Source organism: Lissotriton vulgaris, chromosome 5, assembly GCF_964263255.1.
Source record: "Lissotriton vulgaris chromosome 5, aLisVul1.2, whole genome shotgun sequence".
Classification (NCBI taxonomy): domain Eukaryota; kingdom Metazoa; phylum Chordata; class Amphibia; order Caudata; family Salamandridae; genus Lissotriton; species Lissotriton vulgaris.
In genome coordinates, this window is record NC_141693.1 from 451,628,941 (window position 1) to 451,649,559 (window position 20,619).

The window sequence follows — 20,619 nt, forward strand, 5'->3', positions numbered from 1 at the left end:
TCTACCAGAAACTAAGCAAATCCTTAAACTGTTTCTTACTCCAATGCCAAGACAGAAGCACCTGTGACAAAAGGAACAATTGCTTGTTGGATTATAGAAACATTCCATATATGCTGTGCCACAGTTGGAAAAACCCTAAGCACACAACCAAAAATACATAAAGCAAGAAAAAAAGAGCCCTAGTGTTTGGCCAATGTACCAATAGACCCCATATGTGCAGCAGCAACATGGGCATCTCCACACACATTCACCAAGCATTACTGCGTGGATATACGAATGACTAAGGAAGCGCAAATGGGACAAAAAGTACTTCACCTTCTTCCTCATCTTACCGCAGCCTTCACAGGGAGGCAGAAACTGCTACATAATCTAATGCACAGCATGTGAATCCATAAAAAGGATTCACACTGCAAAACAAAATTGTTACTTACCAGTAGGAGTAGTTTTGCAGCTTGAAGAGTTTTTCTGGATTAGCATGCGACCCACCCACCTCCCCTATAACGAGGAATACTAACAAGTGGCAAGTTACAACACAGTAACAAAGAAGTAGCATCTAAAGACAACCACATTGAAAGGATTCCCTATAAATGAAAAGGGGAAAAATAATTCGAAGATGGCTACCATGCACAGGAACTTCCAGGGTGCTGTCTGACTTCACACAAGGGATGTACCAAGCACCAAATGGTGGTAGATGCCCCCAAAACAGGGGAGAAAAAAAACCAAAGCAGACTATTCCGGACCCAACCACTAGATGGCGGAATAAGTCACCGCATGCGAATCCAGAAAACTGTTCAAGCTTCAAAACCTCTCCTACTGGTAAGTAACCATTTAATTTCTTGCAGGTGGGTTCCCCACCAACCATCTGGCTGGCCACTGGAGCAGAGCTGCCAGGACCTACTTGTAAAAATCAAGAGTCCCCATCCACCCATATCTGGTGGCAGTCTCAACTTCGCCAGTTGTATTCTCTGTCTCCCCACATATTTGGGTTGTTAGTATGAGTCCACCTGTCCAAAATAAGTATTCCGATACCGGGTGAAGGTTTGCAAAATAATAAACTGACTGCAGAACCATTCCCTTCTTGAAGATTGCTATGTGGTCCACGACGGATAGCGGTAACCTCCACTAGGGCCTACAAGGATCTTGTGGACTTGCCTAGGTTGCAGTCTAACACATCAGAGTAGGCAGTGTGTATGTTGATACCCAAATAACAGAGCGTGGTAGCGGCACTGTGTATTGTCTCTATGCACAGTATTACAGTGTAATGGAAAGATAGATCACATTTTCAGTATCCTAGCCATTGACCTGTAGTACAGTATTACATGTGGTTGAGCATATGAGCTAGATTCGTTCTCAACCCATACATTACATCGAACAGTTTAGATTTAAAATAACAGTGTAAACCTAACTGTCCAGTCTCTGGCGACATAGTTCAAATATGCAGACAGAAGCACAGCAATACTGGGCGTCGAATAGAAAGCCACCACAGTTTCATGGCAATGTGAGCATTGCAAACCCGTTCATATATCACACTACCCCCTCCCCTCTCTTTCCCCCTAACTGTGATAATTAGAAGTATATCATCCCCAGCTACCCGTCAAAGGACCTCGATTTTCCCCCCAACCCCCCCCCCCGGTATTCAAACATGCCTCTTAGGAAGGTTCCTGGGAGCAGATTCCCGCCTCTGGTGTCTCATCCTCCCCCTCACGAGTTGCCTCTTGTGCAAGCATTTAGGCGGTAAGTGGGCTCCAAATATCCTTTGGGCCTGATGTAATAGGCAGCAAGAATGCATGTGGTCTTGCCATGTGGACATAGTTTGAATCCAATCCTTAAATTTAGGAGCTCGGTTTCTCCCCCCATCTACATGCCACCTGACATTTTGCTATCAATAACCCTGTTGCTAGGAACCTCTTGTGCACTGTTTGTATATCTTGTACCAACCCCAGGAAGGCTGCGAGAGGACAAGGATCTATCTGAATGCTTAACATGGCCGATAATCCCTTTACGCTGGTAGGTGGGTGTACATGAAGTGCCATATTTAAGTTTTTCCAGCAACTTACGGCAGACCCCATCTTAAGTGACTTGCAGCAGCGGATTGAGAAGTAGGGGCATCCTGGGGTGAGTATAACATGGGCATCTCTAGCCTGCGAGCCATGCGCTGCCATGCCAGTATAGTTCAATCAACGGTGGATGGGTCTCTCTCGCGCTTTTTAACTGCCATAAAGAGAGCACGCTGTGGGCGTAGGGGCCATATATCCATCTTCCACTCCTAAGTGGGGAATAAACTGTGGAGGGTGAAACCAATCCGGGGCGAAATATGCCTGTGCACAGTAGTAGTATAGCTCAAAATTAGGGACCTCGTACCCACCTTGATGGTATGGCAAAGTCAGGGTGGCCAGGTTCAGTCTTGCTTGCTTCCCACTCCATATAAGTCTCGAAAGTTGCGAGTTTAGGGTTTAAAAAAAATGCTCCAGGGTGATCAGATATATTTATGAAAAGATACAATAGCTTGGGTAAAATGACCATTTTAATTAAAGAGATCCTCCCTGCCGTAGAGAGTGGGAGGCGCACCCACTTCACAATAGTGTCTGTGATTTTTGTCTATTACTGTGCCATAATTTAATTGCATAAGCGCATCCCGGTCCATAGAGATCCGTATTCCCAGGTATTTTACCTCATCTGTTTCCCAAACCAGGGGATAATCTAGCTGGTGCTTGGGGGTATTATCGGTGATAAGAGAAATGGCAGATTTAGACCAGTTAATTTGTTGAGACGCCAGCTGTTATGAGGAGTGAGTGAGCGGGGAGTGCAGGTCAGCGACTACCAGGGAGTCGTCAGAGTGAGTACGAGCCAAATGAGTTACCCGCCCCAGCCGGTGCGCCATACCTTTTGGATATGAATAGATAGTCTTGTCTGGCCCAAGTTGAGTGGAATGCCGAGATAAGCGTTCCCTCTCGCTGTGTCGGATGCATATGCCTCCAGGAGTCGAGTAAATAGTTCTCATCAACAATGTCACGCAGCGTTCTCTGGGTGGTTGTGTAGTGTGCTGGGGAATCGCATGATCTATCCATACGGGGACACAGGGCAGTATGAAAATCTCCACCCCAAACAACGTAGGTGGAACCTATCTCTTGAATTCTGCTCCACAAATGAAGTAGGGCTTATGTGTTGTCAGTATTGGGTCCGTAATAATTAACAAAGCTCACATCATGAGTGTGAAACCTGCCCCATAGAATGCAGAATCTGCCTTCCAAATCCGCTTCCGACCCGCTGGGTACAAAAGCAACACCTTGCTTAACCAGTATAGCCACCCCAACACCTTGCTTAACCAGTATTGCCACCCCTCAGGAATATGTAGAGTTAGATGCAAAACTGCAGTGTGAGGCCCATCATGAGGCGAACTGGGGAGCAGTGCTGGGGCTTAAGTGTGTTTCCTGCAACATAGCTACCGAAATGTGATGCCTATCAAGGTAACCCAATATCTGTTGTTTCTTCCTAGGATTGTTTAACCCACATATATTCCACAATGCTACAATGATGTTTATGCTTCGTGCGTTGTCAGCCATTGTACTCAGTGTGGTATATTGCATAAACCCATAAGGTAACCACTCCAACTTTACCAAAGACAAATACCCTACCTCCACCCATGCCGGCTCCCCCAACTTGCCGGGTACAGCTCCCTCCCCACCCAAACCCACAACATTTTGGGATTCTCTATGGTCCCCATAAACATAACTCTTGGGGGTGTGCCCTCTCGGAACGCACTAGGGGCTCACAACCTGCCCACTTCCCTCCTTACTCTCACCCACCCCTGCGCCCGAAGGCGAGCAGCTGCAGCGGGACGGAGGCAAGTTGCCGAGCCATACACAACATGAAATTGAATGAAAATGGCAATACATCACCAACGCAGTATACATCGCTCTGCGTAAGGTAGTAGTGGGAGTTCCATCAATCGTCTCTGCCCATATTACAGTTCAGCTGGGATCCAGGTCTGGTGACGAAGACCAGCGATCTCTCGCTTCTGACTCCGTAGTAGCCGAGCGTCGGTGGCGTCGAAGGTAATCTTCCGCCTGGTGTGGATTGGTGAAGAAGTGCTGTGATCCATGATGGGTTATCTTTAGCTTCGCCGGGTACAACATGGCGTAGGGTGATCTGCTGTGACTGTAGTTTCTTCTTGACTGCTGCAAATTTTCGCCTAGCATCTTGCACTGTTTGTGTAAGATCTGGGAAGAAGGATAATGTACTTGTCTTTTCTCCCGGGCTAGGCACAGCACTGTATCTCTGTCGCTGTAGTTTAAAAATTGGACTATCACAGGGCTTGGTGCCACTCCCGGGGGTGGGCGGGTAGCAAGAGACCTATGGGCCCTCTCCCGTGAGATGTGCCGAAAAGGCGTCCCTGCCAAAGAGTTCAACAATCAGCTTTTCAATAAAATCCTCCATGTGCCCCGTGTTTGTGGATTCCGCCAGGCCAAGAATTAGAACGTTGTTCCTTCGGGAACTTGCCTCCAAATTCTAATTTTTATCGGCAATTACTTTCAATAACTTTTCCATCTGCTCGCGTGGCACGTCTTCCAAATGTGACACTCTAGTCTCCACCTCCTTAAGGCATTGTTCATGCTGTCCCAACTTGGTGACCACCGAGTCCATCCTGGTTTTCATTGTGTCTATTTTGGCGTCAATTGAAGTAAGGCTCTGTTGCATACCAAGTAAGATCTCTTTCCAGTATTCCTTAGGCGGGTCCGGGGCAGCAGAGTATTCATGGGCCTCGGAGCGCAACTTAGGTGTTTTGTGGGCTTCAAAAGGGATTTTGGTCTGCTTGGCATCAGTGCGTCCCATGATGCCGGCCACCCAACAGGATAGCGGAGGGGAGGGCAATGTCTAGCTGTGACCACAGTTCTTTTTGAGGTGTTGGGAAGGCGAGATCGCAGAGTACAGGGGGTGCAAGGCAGTTCACAACTGCAAGGGAGGTAAGTGCGCCAACAGCCACACCACAATCCACAGCAACACAGCAGGGAGGCACGCAGTATGAGGTATTGCACAGGTGGGGCCCACCACTATTGCAATCCTCCGCTGCGGTCCTTACAGGGGTACGAGCATGGGCCCACTACAGAGTCCCGGTTCCAAATATGTAGGCGTCTCTAGCTATTGGACTAGAGTGTGTCTCCGTTCCTGAGTGTGCCCTCCCTTATTTGTTTGTGGGGTGTCTCACCCAGTTGTCGCAAGATGGCAGCCTCCGATCGGGTACAGGCAACTCCTGAAGGTCACAAGGCCAGCAGCGAGCAATGTGCCCACTAGTAGGGTGGGGGCATGGGGGTCATCATTCTCCAGGCAGGAGTGTCTACCAATGGTGCTAAGTACATCCCCAGGCGTTTCTGGCACCTACACCTCGGGCAACGCCCGATCCTGGCCCCAGGAAATAATTGGTGTCTGTCCACAGGGCCGGTAGGAAGGAGCTGGGCCCTGTGTCAGGCCTGGTGGGGGGGAGGAGAGAGAATCACAACAGGCAGTTTAAGTGCAGCCGCTGGGTGCCGCCTGTCTCCACACAGCCGTGCGGTCTAGTAATGGCAGGCCGCTGCGCCCTCCTGCCCAGCGGTAACAACGCAGCAGCAATCCAGGCGGCCAAGGGTCAGCAAGCCGCGCACCGGAGCACTCTCCACAAGAGCGCCGTCCCCCCCCCCCCCAGGGACTGCCGGTCCTCACTACACTCCCACAATTTTCAAAGGCTGCGGCTGTTCTCCATGAGCAACCGCTCGTTCCTCCAGCCCAGAGGCCCACCCATCCCCGGACTTTCCTGCTCCTTCGCAGCCGCCAGTCGGCTCCAGAGGTAACTCAACATGAGGGTTCGAGGCATGTGGGCTGCTAAATTCATATCTTAGCATTAGATCGCCGCCTAGTGTTGGGTCCGGATGATCGCACATTGTTGTCCTGGAAGAGTCTTCGAAGTATCCTGAGATAGGTGGCTCCTCCCCTGGACTACAGTGCGCATGGGCATCGGCTCCATCCCCAGATTGTTTTTTTCCGCCATTGGGTTCGGATGCGGTCTCGACGTCTCTCTGTCGGAACCGAGAAAACATAACTTTAATCGGCCAAAAGGCCTTGTATTTATTACGTCGGTATTGTTTGCGTGCGGTCTCGAGTTCTTCCGTCTCTCGGAGCCGGAATCAGCGGAGTTTTGCTCTTCGGACATCGAGGCCTTCTCATCGCGACTCAACAGCGACTTTTCCAGCATGGAGCGGAGTCCGTTTAAGCTCTGTCAGCTCTGTGGGGCCAAATACCCACTTATAGACGTGCACCCGGTCTGTAACAAATGCCTTTCACCAGACCATAACGAAGAAAACTGCAGGGCCTGTGCAAGTTTCAGGTCCAAGAAGACATTCAAGATTCGGCGCGCGGTGCGCCTTGAGGCCCACCAAACGGCCCCGGAACCGGACGACATCTTCGACGAGCAAGAAGAGGAGGACCAGAGCCATCATCTTCAAATCTCCCCGCCCGAGACGGAGGTCGAGGCGGATCCGGAAGACGACAACTGAGTCGTGGATCAAGGCCTTGAAAACGTCGACGAGGTAGGGGACGTCGAAGAGGTTTATGGGGCCGCGGAAGATAGCTCAGGGGATGAGCTATGCCCCGAAGTTTACGGACATAGAGAACGGGTCACGGGATCGCCTGTCGGCCTTACCCAAGACCCCGTCGCGCAAGCCACGGCCCCGCCTTCAGGCCCGGCCACGGACATACTTGCTGCGCAGACGGTATCAAAACCGAAACTGAAACCTGCGGTATCGACTACACCTAAAATGGCCGAACCGAAAACGAAACTGAAACTTAAGGACTCCAGCGTCCCTAAGATGGCGGCCGTACCACCAAAAACAAATAAACGCTGCTTCATCGACTCCCTCGACCTCCGGTCCACAGAGATCGAAGAAATCTGTCGATTCCACAGTGTCGAAATCGGTGCCAGAGGGGGGATCCTCTAAGAAGGGCGGCACGCACAGGTCAACCGCTGCGACGCCGGCAAAACCCGCCAAAGACAGCGGCACGGCTCCGACTCCGACTGGGACGTTGGTCGGACGCGTGGTAGAAACAGAGCCGTCGCAGTCACACGGATCGAAGGCTGGCACATCTGCGCATCGATCCAGGGCCTCTGGGTCGGCGGACGCGGCATCATCGTCCAAGACTCAGAAGGGCCAACAGAACGTCGGATCCGAAGGCAAAGTCAAGGATTCCTCGTCGGTGCCAAAGGCCACTGTGAATGAAACGCCCCTCGTCGCTTCTCCACTACAAAGAATTAGCGAGAAAGCCGCTGCTTCGTCGGCGCCGACGCCATCGCCACTGAAGGCGATAGACGTTCCGGTCAAGTCTGCCAGTAAACTCCTCTTCCTTCTGCCGCCAAAAGAAGCTCCGAAGGCCTTCTCAACAAAATCGACACCAAAGAAGTCTGATTCTTCAACGGCAGGGGCACTTTCAGGTCGAGTACTCGACTCAGAAGAGGATTCGGAGTGTTTTATCGACGCTGATACAGGCAAATTGACCCTTTACAAAAGGAAGATAACTTCACAGCCGGTGGACTCCTATTTCATCCCCCTGAAGAAGAAAAAGTATCCACAGGACGCCTCAGGCCTCATGGAACCTATCCAGTCCCCTCTAAAAGGGAGCCCAACTCCGTCTCCAGACCCCTCTGAGGGTGAGGGATATGGTGAAGATGACCAATACACTTTCCCAGTCAATGAACCAGATGCACAGCCGGATTCATATGATGACTTTGGTGACCAAGACACCCATAATGTGGGACAAGACCCACAGCCTTTCAGTACACGTGCATCCCCAACAGAGGATTCTGCAGGTTTCCATGCACTCATTGAAAGGGCAGCTGCTAATCATGATGTGGACATGCATGCTGACCCTGTTGAAGAGGATTTTCTATTTGACACTTTTTCAGTTTCCGAAAGAACTGTAAAAACACTGCCTATGCTCAAAGGGGTCCTCAAGCATGCGGCGGACATCTTTAAAGAGCCTACCAGGGCGAGGGTGGTCAATCCACGTATTGAAAAAAAGTACAGACCAGCACCTGCAGACCCTGCATACATTCGGGGACAGTTGCCGCTTGACTCCCTGGTGGTCGCAAATGCCCGAAAGAGGGCCAACTCCCAAACAACGGGTGAAGCTCCTCCCCCGGATAAAGAGTCCAAAGTGCTAGAGGCAGGAGGCAAAAGGGTAGCTGCGCAGGCTGCCAATTTCTGGCGTATTGCAAATACACAGGCACTATTGGCACGTTATGATAGGTCGCATTACGACACCCTAGAGCAAATTGTGCAACACCTGCCTCCACAGTTTCAAGAGGGCACCAAAATGATTATACAGGAAGGACAACTGATCTCCAACGCGGCCATAAAGTGTGCACTTGATGCCGCGGACACAGCCGCTAGGACCATTAACACTAGCGTCATGCTGAGACGACAGGCGTGGCTCCGCATATCGGGGTTTAAACCTGACATTCAGACAACCATACTTAATCAACCAGTCAATCCTGATAGACTGTTTGGTCCAGATGTTGACACCACCCTAGAAAAAATTAAAAAAGACACCGAAACTGCCAAATCTATGGGGGCCCTTCAATCACAACAGTTTCGTGGCAATACTTTTCGTCGCTCAGGTGCACGTGGAGTCACCAGAGGACAGATGGGTCAGCAGTCACAATTCTCTAGAGGTGGAGCACAATCCTCGTACCCCAAACAGAACAAGGGGGGCTACAGAGGAAACAGCACCAGAGGACGCGGCAAAGGGAACAACAACTCACGCTCCTCTACCCCAAGCAAACAGTGACTCTCTGTCACTGCCCCCCGACCACTTAACACCTGTCGGGGGGAGACTACAGCAGTTCCTGCCCGTCTGGTTCAACATCACCACAGACAGGTGGGTGCGACAACTTGTCCAGTACGGTTATTGTCTAGAGTTAAAATCCACTCCACCGAACATTCCACCAAGACAAAGGCCTATGTCCGCAGAGCACTTGCACTTATTGCAGCAGGAAGTGGTGGTAATGCTGCAAAAAGGAGCAATCGAGCTCGTGCCAGTGGGGGAGGAAGGCACGGGGGTATATTCCCTGTACTTCCTTATTCCGAAGAAGGACGGATCTCTCAGACCGATTCTGGATCTCCGTCCACTCAACCTGTATATACTGTCAGAACATTTCCATATGCTTACACTGCAACAGATTCTTCCCTTGTTAAACCAAGGGGACTTCTTAGCAACCTTAGACCTCAAGGATGCTTATTTCCACATTCCACTACACCCGTCCCACAGAAAATACCTCAGGTTCACTATCCAAGGCAGGCATTATCAGTTCAAGGTCCTACCCTTCGGAGTCACCACGGCCCCAAGGGTGTTTACCAAGTGCCTGGCGACAGTGGCAGCGCACCTCAGGAGGCAGAACATCCATGTCTACCCCTACCTGGACGACTGGCTCGTTCAAGCCAAGTCGGAACAACAGTGCGCCGCGGACATGTCGACTACCATTCACCTCCTTCACGACTTGGGTTTCTCGTCGAATTAAGTCGCATCTTCAGCCGGCACATGTCCGGCAGTTTCTAGGTGCGACAATCAATACCCTGACGGCCAAAGCTCAACCAAACCAAGTCAGGATAGAGAGCATGCAGTCTCTAATCCAAAGGTTCAGACCACAACACTCACTTCCAGCGAGAGTGTTCATGCAGTTGATAGGCATGATGGCCTCCTGCATCTTCATAGTCCCTCACGCACGGTTGCATATGCGCCCGCTCCAGGAGTGCTTAGCAAATCAGTGGACACAGGCTCAGGGACAATTAACAGACCTAGTGTTGGTTACCAGTCGGGCATACGACTCTCTGCATTGGTGGACTCCACACAACCTTTGCAAGGGCCGACTGTTCCAGGAGCCAGTGCCACAGATTATCCTGACAACGGACGCATCTCTCCAGGGATGGGGAGCTCATCTGCTCAATTTCACAGTGCAGGGACTATGGACGACGCAGCAACAGAAGATGCACATCAACTATCTAGAACTGATGGCGATCTTCATGGCGCTCAAGTCCTTCATTGTACATCTATGCAACAAAGTGGTGTTAGTCCGGACGGACAACATGACCGCGATGTACTACATCCAGAAGCAGGGGGGCACCCACTCACCGCAGCTGTCTCATCTGGCTCAGAGCATGTGGAAGTGGGCCATTCAGAGGAACGTCTTCCTCATGGCAGAACACCTCCCAGGGAAGGACAATCAGATGGCGGATCTGCTCAGCAGATACAGCCATCAAATGCACGAGTGGGAGATACATCCATCAGTACTCCAGCCGTACTTCCAAAGGTGGGGTCATCCAGAGATAGACCTGTTCGCCACAAGGGAGAACGCAAAATGCCAAAGCTTCGCCGCCAGGTTCCCACACCCGCAATCGCAGGGCAATGCGATATGGATGAACTGGTCAGGCAAATTTGCGTACGCTTTTCCGCCGACACCTCTGATACCACTGGTGGCGAAAAAACTAAGGCAACATTCGATGACACTCATCCTAGTTGCTCCAACGTGGGCGCGCCAGGCCTGGTACACCACGTTCCTCGAACTCTCAGTGGTACCGCATCAAAGACTGCGCCTCACGCCCAGGCTTTTGACGCAGAACCATGGAGAAATTCAGCATCCAGATCCGCAACAGCTCAACCTGGCGATCTGGCTCCTGAAGTCTTAGAGTTTGGATACCTCAACCTACCTCCTGAATGCATGGACATCATCAAGGAGGCAAGGAAGCCAACAACCAGAGCATGCTGTGCGGCAAAATGGAAGCGTTTTGTCATTTACTGCACGACCAATGACATCAACCCGCTAGATGCATCTATCCCTAACATCATTTGCTATCTGTTGCATCTTTACAAGTGCAAGCTAGCGTTCACTTCTATTCGGATACATCTATCCGCCATCGCAGCTTACCTTCAGAATAGGCAGCATCTCTCTCTTCAGAGTGCCTGCCATTAAAGCTTTCCTTGAAGGTCTGAAACGAGTCATTCCCCCAAGAACACCGCGAGCTCCGGTGTGGAACCTCAATGTGGTCCTCACCAGACTGACGGGACCACCATTTGAGCCACTGCACTCGTGTGAACTACAATTCCTAACGTGGAAAGTAGCTTTCCTGATTGCTATTACGTCACTGAGGCGTGTTAGTGAGCTACAAGCGCTCACAATACAAGAGCCATTCATTCAGATTCATCCAAATAGGGTAGTGCTACGTACTAACCCCAAATTCCTTCCAAAGGTGGTGTCACATTTTCATCTCAACCAAACTATAGACTTGCCGGCATTCTTCCAAAACCCACAAACGGTGGCGGAAAGAATGCTCCATACGTTAGACGTACGGAGGGCGTTGATGTACTACATAGACAGGACACAACACTTTAGGAAAACAAAACCGCTTTTTGTTGCCTTCTCACCACAACACAAAGGCAACCCGATTTCCAAAGCAGGAATAGCCAGATGGATTGTTAAGTGCATCCAAATTTGTTATCACAAGGCCAAGCGCACTTTAACAATACCCCCAAGGGCGCACTCCACACGCAAATTGGGGGCATCCATGGCTTTCCTAGGGAACATTCCTTTAGAGGACATTTGCAGAGCAGCCACGTGGGTTACACCACATACCTTTACAAAACACTACTGTGTTGACGTGCATTCCAAGCAGCAAGCTGCTGTAGGACAGGCTGTTCTCAAAACACTTTTTCAGGTTTCTGCAGCTGGCACGGGCAACCGCCGCTGATGGAGGGACTGCTATGTATTCTATGCTAAGATATGAATTTAGCAGCCCACATGCCTCGAACTGAATATGCTACTTACTAGTATGCATCTGTTCTTGGCATGTAGGGCTGCTAACATTCATATCGCCCACCCTCCTCCCCGGTGCCTGTCGCAGCTGCAGATATACTATTGTATTCAATCATTAGCATGGACATCATTTACACTTTTCACTCCATCTTCTGCCACAATGGCGAAAAACAATCTGGGGATGGAGCCGATGCCCATGCGCACTGTAGTCCAGGGGAGGAGCCACCTATCTCAGGATACTTCGAAGACTCTTCCAGGACAACAATGTGCGATCATCCGGACCCAACACTAGGCGGCGATCTAATGCTAAGATATGAATGTTAGCAGCCCTACATGCCAAGAACAGATGCATACTAGTAAGTAGCATATTCATTCCTCTATCTTTCGCACATTTCACCGGCCCAGCACACCCAGCAAGCGGCACAATACAGGTATCGCTGGAATCGGAAGGGCTTCCTTTATCACTCAGAGCAGAAAATATTCATTGGTGATGTAGAGCAGAAAATATTCATTGGTGATGTTGGATAGACATGAGTGTTTTTCGGTTCTGCAGGGCTAGAGCCTCACAGGCGTGCACCATTTTGTTTGTGCGCCACCTAGCGCCCCCGTGTATACTGTGTGCTTCAAGGGTAATTGGTCGGTGTGTGTTTTTATTTTGCCAACAGGGAGGCATGTAATTTTTCAAGGTTAATTTTTAACTTTAGCTTTATCCACAGGCAGTGAGGCCCTGTGATAACTAGATGTAGTCTGCCACCACATATCTGGTGTACACAAGCATATTGTTCTCATAAAGCGAAACCGCTTGTGTGGTGTTATCCAATGGCAGGTCCTCCCTTAAATATGGTCCTCACTTTATGACTCCGATTCCAATCAAGCCCATGCATAACTTCAACATAAGGCTTCTCACTCTGAAAACTGTTTCTAATAGCCCTTAGCTCAGTGTGTAAGCATGCTGCAGACTTATTCTGTCCAGCCCCCTTTAGTTCATTTTTTGCTAATAAGCTAGGCCTTGTGGATATAGGCCTCCTTCCAAAGGTTGTCTCTTTGCAAGAAAGACAGTACTGAGATAAACGCTGCAAAGGAAAGGAAAAATATTAAATACATTTCCTGATTCCCATCACTCACCAAACCTGGTGACATGCTTAATCATCTGGGTCTCCTCTTTTCAGTCACACTTGTGACTCTAAGGTTTTACAACAGTATCATAGTGATGGGAAGTCTGAGGATGTTTTGGTATAGTTGTTAAAGCTACCACCAGATGAGAGTAGTTGAGTTTATGGGAACTAAGTACAGTGTGTGGGTGAGAAGTGAAGTTAAAATTGAGTTGCGACAGACCATATCTTTATTGATGTCCCTCACAATTAACAAGAAAAGACAGTTTTACCAAATAGCTGTCTAAAATATTAAAGTGGTCAACATGTTTCAGCACATCTAGACATCATTCTGTCCGGTGCCTTCGCCAGGACCCACCCAATGTTTGCTACTGCAATAGTGTCAAAAGCAAATATTTCATGTTAAACGAAATCATACTAGTACATTCAAAATGGATGGCAATGATGCAACCAGAATCACTTTTTTTTATTTGTTTGTGTACTTTTCTTCCTTAATCATCGTATGACTGACGATGTCTACAAAAAATAATAATAAAAACGTGTGTCTCAAAGTAAATCAACAAACCATACAGGGGTATCAAAAATTACCAAGATTCTGGCAACAACATTGCCAGCTCCCATACTCCAATAATGGATCACAAGCTTATATTTCTTACCTAGACAAGGAAGCTACTTCACCTCACCTGGCAATAGCTCAGGAAAAAAGGAAGGCACCGCTCTAGAAAGTGAAGAATAGGACCTTAAATAAATTTGGTCTTCTAACTTTCTTAACAACCTTTATCTATATTACTGTGCTCTCCACAACATGCATCCACTGTCGGTCACCCAGAATTAAAAAATTATAATTTATGTATGGCTTGTATTGTTATTCAGACATCTCTTTATATGGAGAGGGAGTAGAGCACTGATGTTAAGCTCTATGGTTACGCTCTCCCATGTCATACTGACTTAACTTCGTTATGCGGAACCAATTGACCTAGGTCCCACCGTTCTATGTATTGCCTTGCCTCATTCATTGCTACAAGTTAACCAACACTTTCGGTTATGCGGGGAAACATGGTGAAAACACGCACCCAAACTCTGAATAGAGCATTTTAACTGGTTGAGCCTCACAAAAAGTGTTTTATATACAGTCTGGGGTATCCAAACAGTAGCAAGGTGTGGCACTACCAAGTGGTGACCTCTAGTTCAGCATACATCATAGCTTGCCTCAACTTTATCTACGCTAAACTGGCAACATGCTTGAACTTAATGTACCCATAGATTTAGCACATGACCGAGTGAGCGACACTCAAATGCTTGCAAATTGAGACGGCTTGTAATATCCCCTTGTGGGATTCACCCCGATCTCATTCACCAAGTGTTTCTCCCGGTAACTGATCGCGATCGCGCACACACCTGATGGACAATGCACACATTGAGCAGTAGCAGTTTCTGAACTATTCAGTTCTAGACTCACCTCTCAGTCGGTACATCAAGACTGTCAGCCCAGCCGTCGGGAAGGTACCGATGGGGTGAATACATCCCATTTTATAAAGAATACCATTCCTTCTTCCTTAATCTGCCGCCCGTATATGTAATGACGTCATCGGGCGTTTTATGGGAAATACTTATTCCACGCGCAAAAACGCACGCCTATGCCGATATCTTCTAACGTGTGAAAGATGGTATAAGACATATACAGCGATTTCTTGCAGGTAGTCTTCTGTTGGAAAAGCGCAACAAAAAATATAACAAACTGCAAAAAAAAATGTCTCCTTCGTTAAGGCTTCAATGGTGCGCGACCAACCCCGGTACCATCACGTCATGAGATACTGGGTAATGATCAAAGAAGTATGTAAAGGAAGATCAATTACAGATAGTCTAAAAATTGGAAAAAACAGGAAAAAACATGCCAAAATTTTAGACTGTTATAAAAAACGACCTATGGTATTACAGGTCTCGCCAAAAATTCTGAGTAATGTAGTTCAAAGATAAACCAACAATTTAAAATGCAGTCGGCAGTCCTAAACTTATTCTGAATAGGCCACCATCAAAAAACATTGTCCTCCGAATTACTCAAGCAGTAACCTGTGCGTGCATATAAAATATACTAGTGTGATGTGGATATATAATCAAGTTCCACATAACTCTTATATTTTATCATACCGGTCTGCCACGCTGGATGGTATGTGACATTTACTCGAAACTGTGATGCAAATATTAAAGCAGCAGACCGAGTTGTTAAACCATGGATACTCTAGGTATGTGACTATAGTGTTTTGGGGCAAGGTATCCAGGGTGAGTGGCAATATTTAAAGACCAGACCAACCTATCTTAAAGGTTTTGTGTTAAGTACAGAACTAAACAGAGTCGACATGGCACACATCCCTTTGTGCCATGCCCTCAAATCCACTGCCCTGGCGTACATAAGTCACCCCTCTAGCTGCGTGCTCTATACCAGTGGTGTGGGCACAGGTGCATGAGCCCTGTGCCCCTACAGTACCCAGGGCCATTCCTGGGCACTGTAAATGCAGTGCTCCCATTAAGAGTATATGGTGCTGGGAGGTCGCCATTCCGAACTCCACAGCACCAGGAGGGCTTCACTGAAGACTGAGAAGTTTGGTATCCAACTTCTCAGCACATTAAACCTGCACTGATGCCAGTGTGAGATTTAATGTAAAATGCACCAGAGGGCATCTTAGAGATGCCCCCTGAAAACCTAACCTACAATCCACGTCTGGCCTGAGGCTGCCACACAGCAGACATGTTGCTGGACCCCTGGGTGGAGATTTCCCCTCCCCCCCACCCCCCACCGCTCTCCTGGGCCTGCAACAATGCACATCCTGAACGAGGTGTTAGGTCTCCTCCCCAGGATGGGCAGGTGGAAGCTTCAAAGGCCTGCCGCCTCTGTGCTTCTCAGACCATTTGCTGTACCCAGCAACTGGCCACCACCAGTTCTGACCCCCCACTCTGGCGGGAAGACTTCCGAGAGACCCTACATCAGGAAGGGGTGTGTCAGCCTGTGCCAACCCCACCCCTCAGGTGGGAGAGGCGAGGTGAAGCACGACCCCGGGCTCCGGCCATCCTGAAGATGGGGAGCCCTGCCCAATCAGCTAGGCTCCTGCCCCCCCTCCCACTGGAGAGGAGCAGACTAGGGCGTGTACCCACCACAGGACAGGGACCTATTGGTCCCTGCCCTTGCCCTACCTGTAACTCACCTAAATTCAGTATTTAGGGGCTCCCTGAACCTTTCTTCCTCATATCCCGATAAGAAAAGAAGACCGAAGATCAAGAAGAAGACCTGCCGTGCAGCTGCTAACAAGACAACGCCCACTAACTTGGCCTCAGCCCTATCGGCCTGTCGACCCTGGAATCTGCTCCTGCTAAATCCCGGCGACTCCTGTGGACAACAACCTTGGACAACCCAGAGGGCCTGCCTGCCTTGACCCTTTAACAGACTGGGATTCCCATGAGCAGAGGCTCCGCCCCAACAGCAACCCCCCCTGGTGCCAGCCAGGAACCGCAAATCCAGCCCACTCTGCACCCGCCAAGCCTGGCCCGTGCCAGAGTGATCCAAGACCACGAGGAATCTTCTAAATGGGAAGTTTTGAAACTCTAAAATATTCCTCTAAAATTAGCAGAGTAAATAATTTTGAATTACTCACCTGAAATCAGGAGAGGAGCCAGTACTGTACCTCACAGCCCAGTACTGAACCGCAAAAGTAATGTTAACAGTACTTACCCATAACCTGAGTTTTCTCCCCTAGGAAACCATTGTTTTTCTCTGAAATTTCATTTGTCTACTTTTGAAAATTACAAATATTCTTTAAAAATCCTTCCAGCTACTGAAAAGTAGAGACTCCAGTACTGAACCCAGGAGTCCAGTCCTGGATTACAAAAGTAACGAGAACCTACTTTACCTGTGACTTGAATTTCCTTCCATTGGATAACCTTGTTAGTTTTTCACTGAAAAGTTTGTCAACTTTTAAAATACCTTTTTATATTCTTTAAAAATCATTGTAATAACTAAAACGTTTTTACTAAACTGTTTCCAGCCTAGCCCCCAGGAATGAATCTAGGATCCAGTCCTGGAGTTACAAAAGTAATCCATAAAGTAATCAGCTACATTTATGTGGAAAAACCCATTGAGCTCCATGTTGAATTGTGTTGCCTACTGCAACCACTGTACCCATTGTGTTTAGAAAGTTTATTGCCTCTGTGCAAAGTAATTACCTGAGAGTACTTGCATTGAGAAAAGCATACTTTGAATAAAACCACTATATCTTTTGATATAAAAACAATTGGCCTAGAGTTCAGTTCTTGCGTGTGTGTGAAACTCTTTGCTGACTTGAGTGTGTACAACAAATGCTTTTCACTGTCCTCTGGTACTGCCTTACTGCTCGACCAAGCTTCCACTTTAGAGAGTAAGGTCAGACCTGACTTTAGCCTCCGTTATACCTCTGGGGTTTGTGGACTCTATACACACTGTACCTTACTTTGGTACAGTATATATACAGCCACTTTCTCTCACTCATCACATCCATCCAAGTTAAGTTTGTTTGGTAGACTGCTCTATGAAAGCGAACTACTGCCGCCATAGTAGTTACAGTGAGTAGATGATGTATTGCTTTTTCCGTTTGTTACCTTCATATATAATTCACTGCTCCCCTACAATAGTCTTAGTTTTGGATTGACCGTTGTAGCACTCTCTAATTTGTAATTAAATGATGCCAGCACACTCTAAATATTAAATGCTTGTGGGGCTGTGTAGAGATCTCTCTTGCATATCCGATGCAGAATACATTTTCTATTTATGTTGGAAGTGTTTACATTTCTGATTCTTTGAATTTCCATGTCTTTTTGCCAATTTCGATGTTTTAAAAAAAAAAAAAATTCTCTCAACAGGTCACAATACAGATGGGAAGTTTATTGCTCGCGCCAATCGGATAGAGTATGACTGTGAGCAGATACCACGTCGTGTTCCCATCTTTATCGAAAAGACCAGAGATGGCCAGGTGCTGCCCGTCCCCAATGTGGTTGTGCGGGATGCAGTGTGTGGCACCAACCATGCGGTAAGTAAGCTTTTATATATTCAGCTTTCCCTAGCGATTTTGATCTGCATCATTTCTGGAGATCTCTGGACACGCACCAGTTCACCTAGTGCACAATTTGGATCCCCTTCAGCCACTTAACTCCCAAATAAGCATTACAATCCAGTGACTTTTGTGCACTGATTAGCGAACACATTTCTTTTAATTTATTCTCATTCTTTGTGTAATCTGCATTTGACTCAGTCTCTCCTTCCTGTCTGCAGCTGGTCCTGGACTCTCAGAAGCGGGTTTTCTCCTGGGGCTTCGGAGGGTATGGCCGCCTGGGCCACGCAGAGCAAAAAGATGAGATGGTGCCACGCCTGGTCAAGCTCTTCGACTTTCCTGGCCGTGGTGCTGTGCAGATCTATGCCGGATCCACTTGCTCCTTTGCTGTTGGTGAAATGGGTGAGTTTCACACTTTCTTCTTGGCTCAACAAATTCTTAATTTTCCAACATATTATACTGGTGAGGCAGAGGACACTAGTATTCTGGTACATAAATTTTCATTCCCTTTGCCCTGTTTCTGACATGTGAGCTACTACACTAATGGGATATAAAATGCCACTACTGACTAGTTTGTTAGGAAAAAGACGAAGAGACTAAATAAAATTTTTAACTTTTATTCCTGTCGCTACTGTTTCAACAGCAAACCAAACTTCGAAAGAACGTAGAAAAACTTTGGTCTGCAGTGATGTGCAGTCTTTGATTCTCTAATCTTGGTAAATTTTGGTTTTACTCCCCAAAGTTGGTAACCTTTTCTAGGAGGGTAGTGTCTGCTGCATTTAATTCACCCGAAGAGGAGGAGGAGTTGAGAGGGACTCATGACTGGTTCGCATACACAAACAAATGTTTGTGGGGTAGAGGCGCTAAATGTTTGAGCTTGCTATCTATTTATAAGAACGATTGGTTCTCTGTAGTAGCTGCTCCGACTATATCACTAGGTTGGTACTACTGAATATCGACACCAACAATATCATGGTAAAAAAATATATTGAGGAGCAAAATATTGAAAGTGCATAAATGGAAGTGTAGATTAATAATTTGTAACTCAAAATCTTCGTACCTTGAAGATGTATGTAGAGCGTAGTCAGGAATTGGAAATCTAGACTTGCCTGGTTTTTTTGGGGGGGGGGGGGTATTTTTCCCTGTCGATATTATGGTTTAAGTGTTCAGGGGACACACCAAGTGCTAAGCCTCTAGGAATGGGAGGAGAACCTTTTTGATGTACACTTTGCTGGCACTTTCTCATGCCCTCTCCCTTTTGAGTCTCCCATTCTTGTATATTAATAGGCTGGACTCCTCTCGAAGAAGGACACTTTTTTTCTTCTGACTATCTTTTAGCTAGATTATACTTAAGCTTGACCTCACTTAACAACCCTGGAAGGGTTTTTGCTGCTGCCTTTCAAAATCTTAGTGATCCTTTGGTTTGAGATCATTCCTTCTTTTGGAAAAGTGAATGAAGAGGGAATTGATTTCATACAACTTCCATCTATTCAGCGGTCACAGGATGTAATGGGAAGTTAACATTCTTCAGTACTACCAACCAGTACCTCTTCTTAATCTACCCCGTGATTTTGTCATTTCACAGAACACAGTTCCTTTTACTGATGAATTAAAAATCTGGCAGCATTATCGATGTTGAAAGCAGACCTTTCATAGCATGTGTTGGTTGTAGATGCATGTTCGAGGTATGTATGCTGTAGATTCACATGCTTAGCATACTCCTGCCATCTATTGGTGGGTGCTGATGTTTGCAAGTTGTTTTTCTTTAGCGATAGTGCACATGGGCATCGAGTCCATTGTTAGATAAAAATAATTTTCTGCCATCGGTTCGGACATGTATTGCTGTTCTCTGGTTCAAAACCGTTCTTTGGGTTCCCCTCTTTGTGCAATGCACTCTACTGTCGACGGTATTGTTTCGTATGCATTTCCCACTCCTATGCGTATTGTTTTGGTCAACGAATCCTTCATTTTCAATTGACTTTGTGGGTGGCCTTCGGGCCTAATGTGTCGGTCCAGCCTTCTGGCGATAGAACGGACTCAATTTTAAATTCTGTCCTCTGTGCCACGCTAATTACCTTTGCACCTACTCAATCTAGTGTGTAACTTTTGTATGTCTCCTGAACACAATAACGACTGACGCTTGTGAATCGTTTCGGTCCAAAAAGACTTTTCGCGATTGTTGCACTTGACGTCGAAAAATGCAACACACTCCGGATATCTTCGGTGAAGACTCCAAGCATGAAGGAGTCGAGGCGTTGGCAGCGGAAGAAGAGGCCTTCTCTGTTCCTTTTCGGATCCAAAACCTTCCAGTTCAAAGACCAAACCTGGTTCAAAGCCAAAACTCCTCGCTGAAACAGAAGCATACTTTGGAGGCGAAATCTTCTACTCACCAAAGCAAGTCCATCTCTGCACCCAATCCTTTGGTGCCAAAATCAAGACTGTCTCTCCTAGCCTTCTGATCCAAATTTAAACATTGTTCATCCCAAATTGGATCCCAAACAGAAAAATATTTATATCAACCCATACAGGACATATTCATGCTAAATCTCCAGTTAAACACAAGCTTACTTCTGAGGACCCTCAATATAAGATTCCTTAG

The 20,619-nt window shown here is 47.5% G+C and overlaps 1 protein-coding gene across 1 annotated transcript in view; it reads left to right on the forward strand.

The window, feature by feature from the left end:
• Positions 1 to 20,619, forward strand: part of RCC2 (regulator of chromosome condensation 2) — a 119,707-nt gene that overhangs the window by 28,079 nt on the left and 71,009 nt on the right. Inside the window, exons 8-9 of the mRNA XM_086921883.1 lie at positions 17,833 to 17,999; positions 18,242 to 18,422. Coding sequence (XP_086778009.1) covers positions 17,833 to 17,999; positions 18,242 to 18,422 — 348 coding nt within the window. The remainder of the gene's footprint in view (positions 1 to 17,832; positions 18,000 to 18,241; positions 18,423 to 20,619) is intronic.